Here is a 20,436-nt window from a genome sequence, read left to right on the forward strand (position 1 = left end):
CAGATGGTCTGTGTGTGAGAGATTATTTAGACCTGCTCTCTTCCAGTTAATAACAACATTCCCTTGTTTAATGTTTGATACGGTCTAAAGTATTTTATAAAGTATTTTGTTTAATTTCTGTTCTGGGAATCATTATGATGTTAAACATTAAAAAAAAACTCTATTACCCACAACCTACTACTTACAGTATTGATTGATTGTTTCCTGTCTTTTCTTTTCCTTTGTCTTACAGATAAGATATTTCGATGATAATTGAGAATGATTTGACAGACACCCTCATTGTCTGTCCAAAGGAGAAATGTCAAAAGGAGGTTGAAATTCTATATGGTATTTCGTGAGTATCAAAAGACATTACACACGTTTTTCCCGCTGTAAAGTGTTTTCTTACAGAAATTGACTCGGACAAAAGCAGCCAATAACTAACCTTAAGGGTAAAAAGGAAGGAACACTTGGCTTAAGGAGGTTCCGGTTTCCGACATCTCCACATGAACACCTTACATAAGGTAATCGGGGATGGGCAGGAAATTATGGCCCCCACGGCTGGTTCTGCGTCAAACCTAGCCTCGTAGACAGAGGAGTCTAGTTTACTAGGGTAGGCAAAACCAGAATGCTGTCTCCTTTAACCCAAATTCTTTTGTCTTGTTAAAGTAAACAAATGATGAAGAGTCAAGTTCGTCTTGTTTTGACTGTAATCGGCCCTAAATTATAATTATGACTTGGGAACGTGTTGATGTGTTTTGACTCGCCTGATGACATGGGGAATTTTTCAACAAACCTTGGGACATTGAACCTTTGTGAAAAAAATAATAATAATATATAATAATAATAATTAATAATTAAGTCCTGTATCTTATGCTATATTTTTCTTTTAGCTCTACTTTTAAAAGTTATCAAAATATTTGTACCTATTGTGATTCAATTATTAGATGTTCTGATTTAAATACCTTTGGAAATATACAGTTCTTTGACTCTGCTATCGAAAAGAGTTAAATTAAATATTTGGCTGATAGTGAACCATAAGTTCTCTGTCCCTTTGGCAGCATTTGTTTGGGGTTCTAGGGTCGACACTTTAACTCCTTCAGCTGTTGTTTTAGGGCGGAATTTGTTGGGTTAAAAACATTTTAATATCTATTATATTTAAAACACCAACTTCAGTGTTACAAGTGACAAGGTTATTTTGTTTTGATCTGATAACTAATGCATGTGACGAGAATCTGCCCACTACAGGGACAGAGAGATTGACCAGCGAAATGTCAAAGTGTCCCGGACACTGGATAATGAGAAGCCAAAACATTCTACATCCTTTCTGAGTTCACGAGACTCAGTCACAACACCATCTCATGATCCATTGTTATGTTTAACTGTCCAATTTTTCCCTGTACCTACTGAAGTATATTTGTGAACTGATGTTACATTGTATGAAGATTCAGATTGAGAAAGAAAGAGACACATGTTTATTGTACTGTACTGGACATCTATTTTGTATGCTCATTGATTTAATATACAGTAAGAGAAAAACCGGACTTACACTGTGTGGTCTCATTTATTGTGTGGGAGTGAATTCAATCATTTAGGGGGGAAACTGTCTATTCATATGGATAATAATAATCATTCCATCAGTGCCCTTCGCCAAACAGGAAGTGCCTCTACATCTCATGAACCGTTTGTCGTACAGACGCGTGGGTGGCGTCAAATGACTTGATTAAGAGTCCTTAACCTTAATTGGGGCCTATTTCGCCAAACAGGAAGTGCCCCTCACAAACAGGAAGTGACCCTTTATCTCATGAACCGTTTGTCGTACAGACTCATGGGTGGCGTCAAATGACTTGATTAAGAGTCCTTAACCTTAATTGGGGCCTATTTCGCCAAACATGAAGTGCCCCTCACCAAACAGGAAGTGACCCTATATCTCATGAACCGTTTGTCGTACAGACGCGTGGGTGGCGTCAAATGACTTGATTAAGAGTCCTTAACCTTAATTGGGGCCTATTTCGTCAAACAGGAAGCGCCCCTTACCAAACAGGAAGTGACCCTATATCTCATGAACCGTTTGTCGTACAGACGCGAGGTCGGTGCATTATGATTTGATTAAGAGTTCTTAACCTTAATTGGGGCCTATTTGGCCAAACAGGAAGTACCCCTCACCAAACAGGAAGTGACCCTATATCTCATCAACCGTTTGTCGTACAGACGCGTGGGTGGTGTCATATGACTTGATTAAGAGTCCTTAACCTTAATTGATGCTTCCTTCACCAAACAGGAAGTGCCCTTCACCAAGCCGGAAGTGCCTCTCTATCTCATGAGCCGTTTGTCGTACAGTCGATAATGTTAAAGCTAATGCAAAAAATGCTAATGTTAAAAAATCTAGCGCTAATCTAACGCTAATGCTAACACCAACCGCTACACAAGGTTGCACACACTTAGCGAGCTGCAGGCACACTTATAATGTCTTAGAAATTTTCTTTTCTAGTTAATTAATTAATTAAGTTCCTTGCAAATTTCGGCACGTAATAACTGCCGCACAATTTACGCCACCGCCGCAATATATACATCAACGCAATATATACACACAACGCCTCGCACCGCGAGGCGTTGTGTGCTTGTAGATCTGCTGTTTTCACTACTTTTGTGCGACGGCCTCGCCTGATGAAGCAGGGCTTTACTTTGCGAAAAAAACGTACACATTTGAAACCTGGAGATACGAGGTTTCTGCCCGACAACGACGAAATGCATAATTCGTTTTCTGTAGGCTGCACGCAGTCACCATGGGTTCATATTCAACATAAACTCCCCCACCTGCTCAAATGCACAACCTGCTGGCAAATACAACACAGGCACCCACAAACTAATTAATACTCCTTTTCTCATTTCTTTGCAGATTTCTAACCACTGGGGATAGCTTCACAACCATAGCCACCAGCCTCCACCTTGGGGTCTCAACTGTGGCACAGATTGTGAGGGAGACCTGTGATGCAATCTGGTACGAGCTCAAAGACCCCCACATGCCGTGTCCAGACAGGGAGAGGTGGATGAGCATCGCAAGGAGGTTTGAGGAGCGGTGGCATTTTCCCCATCGTATAGGTGCACTGTTCAACTACCGCAAAGGGCCCGCGGCAGAGTGGAGAATGCCTTTGGCATACTCACAAAGAAGTGGAGGAGAGTCTACACAGGCAGACTGCAATCTGCAAACTGTAGATAATGTCGTGACACGTGAGGGCAACCTGCATTCTGCACAAACTCATGCGCACTGCAAAGATACAGGGTCATAAACTTGGTGAGCAAGACGAGGATGAGGATGACAACAAAGACGAGGATGGAGAGAGCATCCTCAGGCCCTTGAGGAACCTGCGGGGGAACAGGGCATCAGCGGAGTCCCAAAAAATAAGGGATACCTTTTGCCGGTACTTCAATTCACCAGCTGGACAAGTGCCATGGCAAGCACAGATGCATGAACATTAGAACATTAATTTTCTCTCCACTAACCACCTCCTATAATTAGCAGAGTGGCACAACACACATTTAATACAAAGCAATCAATTCATTTTCAATAATAGATGCGCTGACAGCAGGGGTGTCGCACCGAATTCTGGGCCCTGGGTACAAGGATTCACTGCGGGCCCCCCATGAATGTTCTTCATATGGGGAGGGGGTTTAACCCATTTAGACTTGAACGCATTATTACGCATTCTTTTTTTTTTCTTCAAAAATAGTAGATCTACGAGCTCGGCACTCGCTGTGAGCTTGTATATCTGCTATTTTTCAATAGCTATAAAATAATTAAGGCCCCACCACCTTGGGCCCTGGTAACTCTGCCCCCCCCTTGTGACGCGCCTGGCTGACAGTGTGGACTTGCAAGGCTGAAGCCTTGTTAGAGTTAGAGACAGATACACTGCTGGTGCTATAAGCTATATTTTAAAGTATTGCTGCCCTCACAACTATAATAATGTGTGTGTGTGTGTGTGTGTGTGTGTGTGTGTGTGTGTGTGTGTGTGTGTGTGTGTGTGTGTGTGTGTGTGTGCGCGGCTGTGCGCGTGTGTGTGTGTGTGTGTGTGTGCGTGTGTGTGTGTGCGTGCGTGCGTGTGTGTGTGCGTGTGACATAATAGGGACACGCCTACTACAGTCATATCAGGATATTACATAATGTCATTTGGCACATGTTGCAGCACAGTAAAGCACTCTGTTGGAGTTGGAGTTGAGACCGGCACTGCTGCTCTAGATCTATTGAACGAGAGGTGAGTGACTTCATATTCACAACACAGAGTAGCCTACTTTAGTATAATGTGAATTTTAGATTTGAAATTAATTATTACAAGCTAAAGTTCATATCCCAATGACCAAAGCAATGAAACATAGTGGGCCAAGTTATTTTATTCTTAAAGGAGTAGTTCATACAATTGTATGACCGGGTCATCAATCTCCATGAATTCATTTGGCTTCATTTGGTGTGTAACTGATAGAAAATAGCAATACTTTGGGGGGGTGAACTACTCCTTTAAAAGTGAACTTTTGGTCTCTCTGTGGAATGTGAGAGGGCTGTAAACACAATACCTCCCCCCGTGGGGTTCATGCCATGCCATGTTTGTACACATGGGAGATTGAGATAACATGGCAAGGGGTTCCAAGGGGAAAGACCAATGAGTAGAGTTGTGAAAGCAAACCAACAACAACATTCCAAATAGAGGATATATAAGAAGGGAGAAAATGTCAAGATAGGCAGGCCGTCATTTTGCGTGAACTACTTGCTTTGAGGAAGAAAGGTAGGTCTGGGCACGTGCTTGGAATCTTTTAAAAAGGGAAGCGGAGATCCTCTCTTTGGTAGGGGACTTAAAGCTTGCAACCAAAGAAAAAGAAACCAAGGCACTATTCTGGTTAAAAAAAAGTTTAAAAGCCTTTATTTCTGTGGCTTCATAGAAGTTAAAAACTGGGATAACCCACACGTACCAGCCAGCGTGGACTTCTTCAGGGTAAGTACTTACTTGAAACAAAAATGCATTATCCCGTTAGTTTTTGTTATTTTTGCACAGAGCCAAGTTTCAGTGGTCCGTTAAGCTCTTGACAGACTTGTTGGGTTCAAACCGTTGCCAGATTTTGTGAGAGAAATAAGCAGCCATGAAAATAAGCTCAAAGGAAATTACTAATAGCCTACATGAGCACCAACTTTGCAAAAAAAAAGAAAAAAAAAGAAGCCTGGAATCTCTTTATAATAAGCCGACATGGCAACACCGGTTGGTCTTTTGATTGATTGATTGATTGATTGATTGATTGATTGATTGAATCATTTATTTAGACAATCATGAGTAACATGACAAGTACAGACAACACAAATATATGCAGTGCAGCACAGGCCGGTTTAACATACTGCCCAAAAAGGAACATCCCAAATTAGACCTTTTACGGCTTTGTTTACGTTGGCAGTCCTTGACATTCAATTCATCGCAAATAGTAACAAGAACATAGTTTTCAAACGCTTCCGCCTAACACAGACTACGCTGGCAGATTGGTCCTGGTTTGTGACTCTGCGGTATGTACTGCAGGGCCGTGCAGAGAGCACTGAGTGGGAAGGTGCTCAAACCTCACTAAAGGGCACTTCTTTATATGTGTATGAGGGGACTTAATTTAACTGACTAAACATTTTTGTATATTTAATAAAAAAAAACCTCTCTCGGACACTTAAAGGACCACATCACCTCTGGGACAACCAGATCTTATTTTGTGCAAAATGCATCATATATGACCAGTTGTAGCATGCTGAAATACTAAAATATCTAAAAAACACAGATTGAACACAAAAAATAACTCAGGATTGTGTTGATCGTGTCCCAAAAAACAATAAAATAAGATCTGTTTGTCCCAGAGATGAGCCTTTAATGCCAGTGTGCCAGTGATCACCCTCCCCTATGCCAATGTTGGCACCTTTTTAACTCATTTAACATAGAATGACAGACAAATAAAACACAGCGAAAATTGAGTTTTGAGTGTAGCAACATTTTCATAAAATACCAAAGAAGTGTGTAGTGTATTGAAAACACAAGTTCTGACACAGATATTAGACTGGATTTTTAAGTACTGAAGTTGCTCTGCATAATTCTTAGCCCTTGTGCTGGAGAGCAGATGTGACTTATAAGTCACATCTGTGCTGGAGAAGAGACGAGAGACGCAGATAGGCAGTCAGGTGTTCCTCCATAGGCACAGACAGCGGAGTAGCGGAGACTGAGCTCCCACCGTTCAGCTCGCCGGTGGAACACACCCAATAAACACACATTCAGTGTTACTATATTGGTCATTTCTGTCAATCATTACATTGAAAATAACCACATCTTTAAGACTTTAACCCAGACCTTGCCACAAATAGGTTTGTCCAGCACACTTACATAAGTGCTTGTTCATGCTTACCTAATTAACATTAAGAATATGGACCTAATATTAAGAATATGTCGTTTTTGATCCACTTTGATCTACTTCAAGTGTTTTTTTTTTTTTTTTTTTTACACGTCGCCCGCTTCGCACACACTGTGCTTCCTGCAGAGACGCGCATTTAACATAGAAAGACAGACAAATAAAATGCAACAGACCTAATATGCAGAAAAAAGGGGGGAAATACCAAAGTGTGAACCTGGGCGGGGCCAGGTTCCGCCTTGCGTCTGAAACAGAGTAGTCCGATAAATATAAGGCAGAGGTTGGACTAAATTGTATTATTTAGTTTTTCAACTGATTCTGTCAGGAAATTAGGTCTACTAGCCAGGATGAAAAAAGAAATCTACCCTGATCTGCTCATGGCAAATACGCACAGTGGCCAAATCAAGTTAGGCTCCCATCGACTTTCTATACAGGAGGAAAATACCCAGAAAAAAAATCTCCTTTAAGGATGTGAGGGGTCTAACTAGGGGTTTGGCATGATGCTGAATCCATTGCAAGCATTTGTTTTGCACAAAAAACATTCATTGGCCCCAGAAAACGCCCACAAAAGGTGATGACCCATCACTTTTCGTCACTAAACCATCGTTTTCTGGGTCTATTTTTAGCCCAAGGAATGTTTTTTGTGCAAAACAAATGCTTGCAATGGATTCAGCATCATGACAAACCCCTAGTTAGACCCCTCACATCCTACTTAAAGTAGATTTATTTTCTTGGTATTTTCCTCCTGTATAGAAAGTCAATGGGAGCCCAATTAATTTGGCCACTGTGGGTATTTGTCATGAGCAGATCAGGGTAGATTTTTATCCTGGCTAGTAGACCTAATTTCCTGTCAGAATCAGTTGAAAAACTAAATAATACAATTTTGTCCAACCTGAGTGTATTTTTTTCCCCCCTAGATTGACTAGACTAGGGCGTCAACCTTGTCCATAACCTCGCCCTGTATACCGGGTTTTGCATAGGGTTCCCTGATTTGTGTAAAATGTAGGGAACATCTAAAGCCCATTAACACCATCAAGTTGAACTGAATTCTGTTTGTTTTGCAATACAAAGGTTAAATCCACATTGACGCGAGTGTTCCTGAAATTCCTCGAACATAACTCTTACAGATGGAGAAACTACCTCGACCAACAATGTTCGACTTCCATGGAGTCACCATGATCGACATGTTCACAAGCAACTGGGACAATGTACAGAACTTCCAAGCCAGACCAGATGACATTCTGATAGCTACTTATCCAAAAGCAGGTGACGTGTTTGTGAATATCTAGACTCGGGTACCCATGCATTGTTGTTTTTATTTTATATGAGGTAAAAAAGGTAATACAAAAACAAAAAGTAGTGTCATTGTTTTGGTTATTCATGAAGAACAAATAATACTTCTGTTTACAAGTAGAAGTTCTGCTGTCTGTATTGTAAATCAAGGGTCTTCAACCCTAGGGGGTCCTCAGAGTCACTGCAGGGGGTCCTCCAAATCTTTGTGTGATAGAAACAATTTTTCTCCTTTTTTGTATTATTTTCGACAAAGATGTTTGGTGTAAAAGAGGGGAAAAAGAGCAATCTAAGTACAGAGTGAAAGGACAAGTTTATTAAGTATTGACGCTTCAAGTGGTTAAATATCTGAAACACCAATTGACATGAATCCAAAATACACTGATGATTGTGCTGTCAAACAATGAAACGATATGGAATACTATGAACAGGTTGTGGGGGTCCCTGCTTCATCTCTCTCTCAACTAAGGGGTCCTTGGCCTGAAAACGTTGAAGACCCCGGTTGTAAATGTTACATCCTTTTGTCTTTCAGGAACCACATGGGTCTCTTATATCCTTGACCTTCTGCATTTTGGACAGACCTCTCCAGAACGCCAGACATCCAAACCCATCCATGAGAGAGTCCCCTTCCTGGAGGTCAGTTTGCCTCCGTTCCCTCCAGGTTTGAACAATATATCATTTTCAGTCATTTTTGTGCAGATTGTTATCTGCTATTTTTGAAGCAGTGAAAGTAAGGAGTTGCTTGTGTGTCCTGTTCATGTCCATATATGTTAATTTCAGTCCAGAATGAACAGGTTTTATCTGTCCGTACATGTGTGTCCCGTGTGTGTCCCATGTGTGTCCCGTTCATGTCCATATATGGTCATTTCAGTCCAGAATAAACAGGTTTTATCTGTCCCGTACGTCCAAAATATGTGTGTAACGTCCGTCCCGGTCTGATGATTGGATGATTAAAAATGTCCGATGAGACCATACTTTGAGGATTGGTCAAGCTTCACATGACAATTCGGCCCTCCAGATAAAATCATTCATTCATTCAGAATTGGAAGAATGTAGCCTATAGATCTAGAACACAGAGTTCATAGCTCTAGAACACATAGAATAAAAGTTCACCGCTTCACTTCGAACCGAGGTTTGATTTTTCAATAGCTAAAGCATAAAATAATGAATACTTCCACCGTGGGCCCTAGTAACTCAGTCCCACTTTCCCCCCCCTTGTGACGCCCCTGGGTCTTCATAGGAACAGAGCTGACAGATAAGCTGCCGACGTCCCCTCGTCTCATCAAAACCCACCTGCCTGTCCAGTTCGTGCCCAAGTCCTTCTGGGAGCAAAACTGCAGGGTAACAGTACAGTATATCAGTGGTTCTTACACATTTTCATGCCAAGGACCGCCAAATTGATATTTATTTGGCTGCAGACCCCCATCTGAAAAGGGTTTTGTGCCAGGGAGCCCCGAAAGACAACGACAACAATGATCAAAATGTTCAATATTCTTTTCAAAAATATCAGATGTAGGCTACAAGCTTGCAGCGCTTGTAGATCTGCTATTTTTGAAGAGCCAACATTGTGCAAGAAGCGATTTTTTAATACTTTTCATTGGTTCAATATCTGTAGAATCCACACGCAGACGTAAAGGGGAGTTTAATAGCACTGATTTATTAAAGAAAAGAAAATAAAAAAGTTGAAAAATGGAGATGGGAGGTTTGCGCCCGACAGCGACGATGTGTAACATCACTGTAAAGCAGGGGTCCTCAACGTTTTCAGGCCAAGGACCCCTTAGCTGAGAGAGAGATGAAACAGGGTCCCCCAGAACCTTATCATACTGTATATTCCATATAGTTTCATTGTTTGACAGAACACTCATCAGTGTATTTTGGATTCATGTTAATGTGTTTTCAGATATTTAACCAATTGAACCGTCAATACTTAATAAACTTGACCTTTCACTCTGTACTTAGTCTGCTCTTTTTCTCCTCTACACCAAAGCTCTTTGCCAATAATAGCTGATCTACAAGCTCACAACGCCTCACAGCGCGAGGCGTTGTGAGCTTGCAGATCTGCTATTTTTGGCTATTCTCAGATATGGACAGGGTTCAAGTGGTTAATATAAAAAAGAAGAAAAAATGTCTATCACTCAAAGATTTGGTGGACCCCCTGTAGTAACTCTGAGGACCCCCTAGGCCAGGGGTCCCGGACCCCCTGTTGAAGACCCATCACTGAAAAGAATGCTCAGTGTTCAAAGTCAGTTAAAAAACATCATGATGGTGGCAACCGGCAACTGCTAAACTCCAAAGTTCAAACTATTTTTTTTTCCTTTCTTTGTACAGGTGGTCTATGTGGCTCGGAATGCCAAAGACAACGTAGTGTCCTTTTATCACTTTGATCGTATGAACATGGTCCAGCCGGAGCCAGGAGACTGGGACAGCTTCCTTCAGAGGTTCATGGAGGGGAAGAGTGAGTGAGTTCCACAAGATGAACTATCTGAATGTAGGGAGTGTCTGGAGGGGTTCGTGACAGAAGGGTACCCAGCAGGAGTGAGAGGGATTTATAAGATGTCTTTCTCCTTTCTAAAGACAGACGAAATTCATAAAAGAATAAAATAAATAGGGCAGAAAAAATATTTGGGAAAATCTGGCTCTGAGCTGTGTGCCGGCTAGACTCTTGAAGCCTCTGGCGATGATTGGGGAGTGGGAACAGGTGTGCAGAAGCACACCCATCTTCAGAGGTCCTCTGTGGTGTGCTTTGGCTCCCTCTCTTGGCCGTGTAGAGAACTCAAGGTGAAACAAACAAGAAATTCATAAAATAATAAAATAAATAGGTCAGAAAAATACTCTTATCGATCTGAATAAATAAATCATAAAAATAAGCATAACCAGATAAAAACTGTATAAAAACTTGATGAACTTCATCCCATCTATTTTAATGCATATAGTTATGCATTAAGACGGTAGCCTTGCCTTGATTCTCATCTTACATATAATTTTAGAGATGAGGTCAGTCACTCAGTCACTCAGTCACTCAGTCACAAAATGCATTATACTGCAGTGACCAATACAGCCCAGTAGAGGGCGGAATCATTCCACAACAAAAAGAAAAGAAAGGAGAGTTTGCAGCACATATATTCGAACGGGTAAGGTCTAGTTATTATAGTTTACTAGACCTTACCCGTTGTTTTTATCCTCTCCTTTCTTTTCTTTTTGTTGTGGAATGATTCCGCCCTCTACTGGGCTGTATTGGTCACTGCAGTATAATGCATTTTGTGACTGAGTGACTGAGTGACTGACCTCTCTCTAAAATTATATGTAGGATATATATATATATATATATATATATATATATATATATATATATATATATATATATATATATATATATATATACATATACATATACACATATATATATATATATATATATATATATATATATATATATATATATATATATATATATATATATATATATATTTATTTTTTAAATGTGTATCCGTATTGTGGTGTGCTGTTGTTTCAGTGGTGTTTGGATCTTGGTACGACCATGTAAATGGCTGGTGGGAGAAAAGACAGACTTACTCTAAACTCCACTACATGTTCTATGAAGATATGATCGAGGTGAGTGAGGTTTTCTCACCTAGAGAAGTCAATCATTCAACATCATATATAAACATCTGTAATAACTACAGATGTTTATAACCTACAGCAGTGGTTCTCAATCCTTTCAGGTCGCAAACCCCCAAAATACTAAGATACTAAGAGTTGAGGCATTGCATTTTGTATCCACAACTTTCCAACATCCCATCGTGCATTGCGCAGAATTTGCAGGCAGCTTCCAGCGTCACAGCCAAGGGTGATCTACAAGCTCACAACGGTTGCATCTGAGACGCAATGTGAGCTTGTATGTCTGCTGTTAACCTGGAAGTGTACCACAAATAATGCTACAGTAAATTCTCTCGGAAACAGGTGGATAAAATGCTCATAACGCCGGCTATTTTCACAATTTTTGCCTCTAATATTTGACAGTTTGGCCAATGTTTAATTAGAGGTATTAAAACCTATATACCTACAGTATAGGAGTAAGAATCTGCACACAGCAACTTCAAGCATGTTATGCACTAGCTAGGACCAACAGACAAAGGCTTAATAATGCTTGATAATGTTGCTATTCCTTGATTATTACCTTTTCTTTACCTAATTGTTGAATATACGTTTCATTATTATTATTGTTGACAGGATACTGGAGCAGAGATAGACCGACTGTGCTCCTTTCTGGGTTTGTCTCCATCAGCTGAAGAGAAGGAGAGAGTCACAACAGGGTCTCAGTTTGACAATATGAAGAAGGATAAAATGGCCAACTACTCCACTGTCCAAATTATGGATTTCACTGTATCCCCCTTCATGAGGAAAGGTACAGTGATCCAATCCTGTGTACCGTGTACAACAACCCTTTGACATTTCAAAATGTCAATGTTCATGCATCAATATTTGTTTAAATCGTCTCCTGGGCCCACAAGTTCAAAACTCGTAATCCCTGTATGATCGGATCGGATTTGGATTTTGGGTAGTTCAAAAACCACATATCAGGAATGGGATCACTCTGATATCCGATCAGATCAGGAAATCCAATCCAAGCTGCAATCTCTCTCAAATTGTCAAAATTGGTTGGTTCAAAACAAAAACATAGGATTGGGATCAGTTTAATCCAAAAGAGTCGGCTAACAGTATCATCATATATAGCACGTTTTGAACTAGATAGATTTAGTAGGCTATCGTTTTTCCGCTTATACTGACACAACACGAGGTTGAAAGTGGTTAACCAATGAAACGTATTAGAGCTTGTGACCAAATCTCACAACTCCTTTAGATCAGTACAGGTACAGGTTTAATTTTATTATTTCTCTTTTCATGAACATTAACAGTTTTGGACATGGTTTCTTTCTATATCTGTGTGTTTGTCATTCCCCAGGAAAGGTTGGTGACTGGAAGAACCATTTCACCGAGGCCCAGAGTCTGCGCTTTGACGAAGACTACAAGACAAAGATGAAGAAGAATCCCACTCTACGATTCCGCACTGAACTTTAGAGGGGTGCGTTCGGCCAGGCCGTGCAATAGTGTTTTAACCCAGTGTTGTTGTTTTTTTAACAGTTTACAAATATTACAGTGGCATGCAATGGTGCTAAAAGGATAACGGAAAAAAAGTCATTGTGGTCCTGTGTATTCAATTCAGTTCTCGACCTGTGGGTCGGGACCCTGACGGGGGTCCCCGCGTGATTTTGGGCGGGTCAATTTAAGGAGTTTTAAGACCCCTTAATACAGTGTACCTTAAAAAAAAATAGCATCAAAAGTAATCAACAAAGTATACCTCAAAAACTGGTCTAACATTAACCAAATTGAAAATCTACAAGCTCACAACGCATTGCAAGGCTTTGTGAGCTTGTAAACCTGTCATTTTCCCAATAATTATCTTAGTCAAGACTAAATTGAACGCCTCAACTCCTACATTCCAAGGTAACGGCCTGAAAAGGTTGAGAACCACAGGGTTAATCTACCTGCGTCATCCATTCTTTACTATTCGTCATTGTCTGGCAGAAACCTTGTATCTCCAAGTTTCAAGTATGTTTTTTTTTGCGTAAAGTAAAGCCTGCTTCATCATGCAAGACTGTCGCATGAAACTAGTAAAAATAGCAGATCTACAAGCACACAGCGCCTCGCATTTTTACTAGTTTAAATACTTTTCAAAAGGATAAATACAAAACGAACGGTTTTGGGCATAAGGTTTCCAGCCGACAATGACATATTATACTACATTGCTTATTTCAAGGCCTGTGTTTGCCAAAACAGCCAAAGCTGTATTGTAACTGCATGTGACAATGAAACCCTTGGACCGGATCGGCAGTGATACAAGCACTGAGGAATTGCTTCTGTTGCCTTAACAGTATATCAAGGACTGACTTGTGTCTGGATTTGGACAAATGTGTCCACTGTCCATGCATTCATCTTCGGTAGACTGTCTTACTAACAATATCGATCAGATGACATGCTGTTGATTCAGAACGCTGCTGCCCTAGTCATTACTAATACCACTAAAGTGCATTATATTATTCCAGTTCTCTTGTTTTGCAACTTTTTTGTCAGTTTTATTTTAGCTTATTCTCTATTCTCTTAACTTTTAATGTTTTACATTGTAATTAAATTCCCATGTTTTTTATATAATGTGTTATTTCTCTTTATACTTTGCCTAATGGTCTTAATGTTTTGTGTAAAGTATTTTGTCATTGAAATGTGCTATACAAATAAACAACCTCAACCAATGAGAGAGGTTTCTTAAAAACCTAGTGAAATGAAACATACGTTTTTCACACTTATCCGCACCCACTCATTATCTATATCTATCTATGTATATTTTATACATCCATAAAATCTTTCAGTGTTTTGCAGAAATCCGCAAATGGAAGCCAACCGCTCCATTCCCATTGAAATGCATTGTTGGAATCCACCCTCATAGGTAGCATAAAGGTACAGTGTGGCCGTGGCGTGCCCTAAAGAGGTTAAATGAAATCACACATCTCTTCATGTCACTAAAAGACAAGTGCCTGTGCCTGCTAATACCGCCGGTCTGGAGAGACAGAGGGAGTATAAAGACAGGCTATGGCTTCATCAACAAGGACCAGCTCACTGACATGACTCTGGTGTCTGCTTGTCCTTTTATAGAGTACAGCCCTCAAGTACTTGATGGGGGGAATCAGAGAAGAAGTGGGACCATTTCTTGTAAATGCTGGGAGAGGATCATTTGACCAAAGTAAAAATCATACAAGGCCGTCTCACAAAAGTAGTGAAAACAGCAGATCTACAAGCACACAACGCCTCGTGGCGCGAGGCGTTGTGTGCTTGTAGATCGACTGTCACAAAATGATGGTTTAGAGATGAAAAGTGATGAGTCATCACTTTTCACAGATTTGTGGGTGTTTTCTGGTCAAAATTTGGCGTTTTAGACTGATTAGCACGAAAAAAACTCTAAGGTCTCTGACTAAGATATACTGTAGCACAAAAATTGGTAATGTGTTTATTTTTGTAAAATAAAGAGGTTCAATAATACCACATATTTTCAACACTTTCAGACACATTTATTTTTTGATTTGGATAATAATCTTACAAAATATAACCTGCTGACAATTTAATGCATTCTGGTATTAACCTCAGTTAAAGAGGTTAAGTCACACTTTCCCATCACTACATTACAAGTGGTCTCTTACCTGCTTCAATATTGAAATTCTAATGTAGGTCTGAAGAGACGGAGGAAGACAGTCTGTGAAGCTTCATCCACAAGGACCAGCTCACTGACACGACTCTGGTGTCTGCTTGTCCTTTTATAGTACCTTTAGAGTACAGCCCTCAAGTCCTTGATGGGGAGAGTCAGAGAAGAAGTGGGACCATTTCTTGTAAATGCTGGGAGAGGATCATGCGCATGCGCAATGCGCATTGTGTGTGTGTGTGTGTGTGTGTGTGTGTGTGTGTGTGTGTGTGTGTGTGTGTGTGTGTGTGTGTGTGTGTGTGTGTGTGTGTGTGTGTGTGTGTGTGTGTGTGTGTGTGTGTGTGTGTGCGTGCGTGCGCGCGCGCGTGTTTGTGTGTGTGTGTGTAAAGAAGACACAAGACTGAAAGTGAATCGTTCAATGTATGCCATCAATCTAATGAAACACACATAACAGTCTGTCATATTGATAACAAATGTAGGTTTGGTGTTCATAGTCCAGAAAATTATGCCATCATAACGAAACCAAGACAGAGAGATACTTATCTGGGAAGATTAAGAAAAACATTATGTTATGAACGTGTGCAGCCTACTTTAGATACCTCTATAACATTTTACAGTGTACACTCCATATATGGGCATCACAGGGATCTCTCTAACAGGGCATCACTAATATTGACTAGAAGCTCGGCCGCCATTCGGGCCCCCTTTAATGCAAACCCCATTATACCTGTTGTCATAGGACCCGTTTTGACCATCTGTTTGCCTGTGTCCATTTATGCCCATATATGGAGTTATCTGTCCGTCTGCGTCCATTTTATGCCCATATATGGAGATCTCTGTAGGACCCGTATTTACCATCTGTTTGCCTGTGTCCATTTATGCTCATATATGGAGATATCTGTATCTGTCTGCATCCATGTTATGCCCATATACAGTATGGAGATCTCTGTAACTGTTTGTCTGTGTCCCTTTATGCCCATTATGGAGATCTCTGTATCTGTCTGTGGCTCCGACTGTGTTGCAGACTCAGTGCCGGTTCCCCCTTTAATGTAAATAGGGAATGAATGCCCCGCCCTTTAATGCAAACCCCATTATACCTGTTGTCATAGGATCTGTTTTAACCGTCTGTTTGCGTGTGTCCATTTATGCCCATATATGGAGATATCTGTCTGTCCACGTCCATTTAATGCCCATATATGGAGATCTCTGTAGGACCTGTTTTGACCACCTGTTTGCCTGTGTCCTATTATGCCCATATATGGAGTTATCTGTCTGTCTGCGTCCATTTTATGCCCATTTATGGAGATCTCTGTAGGACCCGTATTGACCATCTGTTTGCCTGTGTCCATTTATGCTCATATATGGAGATGTCTTTATCTGTCTGCATCCATTTTATGCCCATATGGAGATCTCTGTATCTGTTTGTCTGTGTCCCTTTATGCCCATTATGGAGATCTCTGTATCTGTCTGTGGCTCCGACTGTGTTGCAGACACAGTGCCGGTTCCCCCTTTAATGCAAACCCCATTATACCTTTTGTCATAGGACCCGTTTTGACCATCTGTTTGCCTGTGTCCATTTATGCCCATTGACTCATGTGGCGTACGTGATGTCAGAGCCCTTTAGTGATGTCACAATGAGTCAGCGCTTTCGGAAAACCGCGCGTCGGGTCGGGTCTAGGCCCGGCACTGTCAGAGCGGCAAACCCAATCCGGTAGAGTGGTTCCCCTGAGGTCGCGCCACAGTGATGTGGACATCAGGGCAGTGGACATCAGGGATCTCCATATATGGGCATAAAAGGGATTTGTTCCCCGGGCATCAGAGGGATCTCCATATCTCCATATATGGGCATAAAAGGGATTTGTTTCCCCTGGCATCTCATGGATCTCTCTAACAGGGCATCAGTAATATTGAGGACATCAGGGAACTCCATATATGGGCATAAAAGGGATTCTGTTAGTGTGACATCACAGTGAAGCCATTCTGGTTGAGTGGTTCCCCTGTCATCACAGTGACATCAGAGCATGATAACATCATGATGACACATTTTTACGGTCTATGGGTTTTCCCATAGACGGTAAAAATGTGTACACTTCTACACGCGGACAAGCTGTGACATTTCTCATGGTAAACTGCAAATATGAGTACATTATACTTCATTACCACACAAATCATCCTCCAAATTCATACCGGTAGCTAATAAATACGGTAGAAAATGTTTAAATTGATAGACACATGGCATAATGGAGACATTTCAACCAATAATAATGCGGGAAAGATGAATAAATGAATAAGCATAAAATGAGGGTTTGCCAACCATACATGTACTTGCGAGTTGACTATGCAATTTTGGCCTAAATATACTCTTCTCATACTCTGCAATGTGTTCTCTGCTAATGACTTGAAGTAAAGTACACACAATCAGAACATTAAACAATTATTTCACAAATCGTTCTCTCTCTCAGTGCAGAAACTGATTATAACTTCAAATGTGCTTTTATGACTTTTGTGTTTTGTCTTTTATGTATTTATTCCACCAGCTGTGAGTCAGTCAGTCAGTCCGTCCGTCAGTCTGTCTGTCACACGTCACATGTGACTTTTGCCCTGCTCATATCTCCGCAACCGTTGCCCCGATCCATGCCAGATTTTGCACACACACTCCTTGCCTGCCAAACTACAACCTCCAAGGACCCCCGGAGCTCCAAGGACCAGCTCCCTGGGGGACCCCCAGATGTAAAAAATGACCAAATGTGCAAAAATGACCAAATGACCACCCCAACGGGGCTGCTCACGGGGAATTCCCGGGGACCACCGACTCCTGGTGCTCCAGAACGGATGCAAAAGTGGTGGCGCCCCCAGTGAAGGACCCCCTGCCACTGCAGCGCACATAAAATGCCGTAACTCGGGCTAGGAGCCACCAGGAGAGCCGGGGCCGGTACCTATTCGTCCGCCTCGGCGGCGCGGAGACCCCACCCCTCATTTCTCACATGGCCCTCTTCTAGCGCCACCATGAGGCCGATTCTTGCAAAACACATTTTTGGACACTGCTCCTACAATTTTTGCCCTAAAATCACTCAAATCGGTACACAGTATGTCTACACTCATGTCATCAACATGGATCTGTCCCATATAGCGCCACCTTCAGGCCGATTTTTTCAAACACATTTTTGGACACTGCTCCTACAGATTTTGCCCTAAAATCACACAAATCGGAACACAGTATGTCTACACTCATCTCATCAATATGGATGTCCCATATAGCGCCACCATCAGGCCGATTTTTTTCAACCACACTGCTCCTACACATTTTGCCCTAAAATCACGCTGCGACCTGACGGTCGCTTATCTCCCGATTAGGGAGTCTTACTGGTGTCTTACTGGTTATTTTAAATTTATTTGGACATCCTTAGGGGTTCTTTGAGAGATATCCATCATTATTTAGATAAGGAAAGGGCCCTGCTACCCCTCCTTTTACAGATTGCTGGCAGACAATGAACTTTAACTTTAACGCACGCACGCACGCACGCACGCACGCACGCACGCACGCACGCACACACACACACACACACACACACACACACACACACACACACACACACACACACACACACACACACACACACACACACTGTGCTTCATCGCTCACACCTTTTACAAGAAATGGTCCCAATTCTTGTCAAACATACGTAGATCTCTGACTCCCCCATCAAAGGAATGACAGACTGTGCTCTATAAAATGATGGACACCAGAGATGTGTCCTCACTTGATGAAGCTTTGTAGCTTGTCTTTATTCCTCTGTCTCTCCAGACCTACATCAGGATTTCAATATTGAAGCAGGTAAGATACTGACACCTCTTGTAATTTAACTGTGACTTAACCTCTATAATGGATGATAATTCATTCAATTGTCATTTTGTAAAGTAATTTTCAAAAAAAATAAAAAAATGGTATTGAACTAATTCCTTTATCGGTCACCAAATAATATCTTGACAATAATAAGAAAAGTTTAAATGTCTAAAACTATTTAATTTCATTTTTGCATATTTGCAAAGAGAGGAATTTGCAAAGAGAGGAATAGAAATCAGAGGCCTACAGACTGGGGAAACATGTAGACATACTGTCCCCATTATTTTGAAAAGGACGTGAATTGTCCCCTGCAATAAACCGTTAAAAAACGTTTTTCATTGTAACCTCACTGTTCAGCGATAATAAATCATGAACATTTGTATTTGTAACACACTTTATATTTGATTCAAATCTCAAAGTGTTACATTGCACAAAAGTCAAGAAAGAATATGAAATAGAATGCAATTATTCAGATCAATGGTAAGAGACACCTCTTCCCAAATATACATGCAGTATATAGTTCATATATACAGCTATCAAAAGGTTAACAGTTTCTAACAGAATAATCCCTTGAAATACAGAATTGCTCAAAATGATGTGTTCTTTATTGAACTGGAGAAATCATGAAAAGATATTTCATGAACAAAAACTCCCGCACTCTGTCTTCAATACACTCTTGAAGAAGGTCCAGGGGGACCGAAACGTCTGTCAATTGAAATAAAGATGAGCAGCTGAGCAAGAGCAGAGTGCGGGAGTTTTTGTTCATGAAATATCTTTTCATGATTTCTTCAGTATTCACAGTCCTACGCACCTGCACCTGAATCTAGTGGATGTGCGAATACTTCCCCTACATACTTTATTGAACTGGAACACAATTTATTCCATATTTTGGCAAATCAATCAAACACACATCTTACAAGTTCAAAGCTCGTATAATACATTATAAATTATAATACAGGCTGTTAACCACTTACACCCGCTAGACTTGTTGGGTTGTCACTGTACTACCAAATCTACTGCCAACAATCTACAAGCTGATCTATAAGCTTATGATGCGTTAGATCTGCTATTTTTGCTAGTGTCCCTTGTGTGTCAAGGAGGGGCCATTTTAGTCTGGTATCATGCAGGTGTGTGTGTGTGTGTGTTAGTCCTTGGGCTAGACGAGATATCGGTACCGCTGAGTTGGCAAAACCTTACCAATACTAAATTGTTTTGGGGTCAATATAAGTAAATTAAAATAGATAAACTTTCCATAGGAGTAGCTTTTTTTAAATATTTATTGCCATTTTGTTATTTTCCTCTATAGGCGGATTTTCATTCATGCATATCTTGGTATTGGCTCATGTTCAGGACATATTGAAACGTTTTATACTATATGTTTGGTATTATTTTAAGGGGACACTTTGAGCTTTAATCAAGCCCTTTTGTAAATATGTATGATAAGTGGTCACTGGAGCTCTTCAAAACTTTAATAACTCGATTTTTCACACAATTTCCGCCTAAACCATATATTTTCTTTTAGTTCTGTGGTATCAAGAAACATCAGAGACACAAAACACAACAACTAGAATACAGACATGACCCTAAGGATTCAGGAAATTTATAATTTACACGCAGTATTTCATTCTGAGGTGGTAATTTTCAGCCTTAACTTAAA

At 40.8% G+C, this 20,436-nt stretch overlaps 1 protein-coding gene across 2 annotated transcripts; it reads left to right on the forward strand.

Moving 5' to 3' along the window:
* The first annotated feature begins 4,602 nt into the window (after positions 1 to 4,602).
* LOC308281009 (cytosolic sulfotransferase 3-like) lies at positions 4,603 to 14,489 on the forward strand. 2 transcript variants are annotated; one of them, XM_080721054.1, is made up of 9 exons: positions 4,603 to 4,757; positions 7,524 to 7,662; positions 8,219 to 8,347; positions 8,927 to 9,027; positions 10,015 to 10,141; positions 11,201 to 11,298; positions 11,917 to 12,091; positions 12,650 to 12,769; positions 14,395 to 14,489. In XM_080721054.1, exons 2-8 carry the CDS (start codon positions 7,524 to 7,526, stop codon positions 12,763 to 12,765), a joined length of 885 nt encoding a protein of 294 aa, XP_080577180.1. In that variant the 5' UTR covers positions 4,603 to 4,757; the 3' UTR covers positions 12,766 to 12,769; positions 14,395 to 14,489. The 2 variants fall into 2 exon arrangements, with proteins under 2 accessions (XP_080577180.1, XP_080577179.1); XM_080721053.1 differs by lacking the exon at positions 14,395 to 14,489 and having other exon boundaries at positions 12,650 to 12,843.
* Positions 14,490 to 20,436: the final 5,947 nt, after the last annotated feature.

The sequence above is a fragment of the Nannobrachium achirus genome (genome assembly GCF_963921795.1).
Source record: "Nannobrachium achirus genome assembly, chromosome: 3".
Taxonomy (NCBI): domain Eukaryota; kingdom Metazoa; phylum Chordata; class Actinopteri; order Myctophiformes; family Myctophidae; genus Nannobrachium; species Nannobrachium achirus.

What these genes read in the sequence shown, in the direction of transcription:
- LOC308281009 (XM_080721054.1), top strand. Translation starts at nt 7,524, where the DNA reads ATGGAGAAACTACCTCGACCAACAATGTTCGACTTCCATGGAGTCACC. An exon ending in TTTGCCTCCGTTCCCTCCAG is followed by an intron (nt 8,348 to 8,926) that starts GTTTGAACAATA and finishes GGGTCTTCATAG; the next exon opens with GAACAGAGCTGACAGATAAG. An exon ending in GAGGTTCATGGAGGGGAAGA is followed by an intron (nt 10,142 to 11,200) that starts GTGAGTGAGTTC and finishes CTGTTGTTTCAG; the next exon opens with TGGTGTTTGGATCTTGGTAC.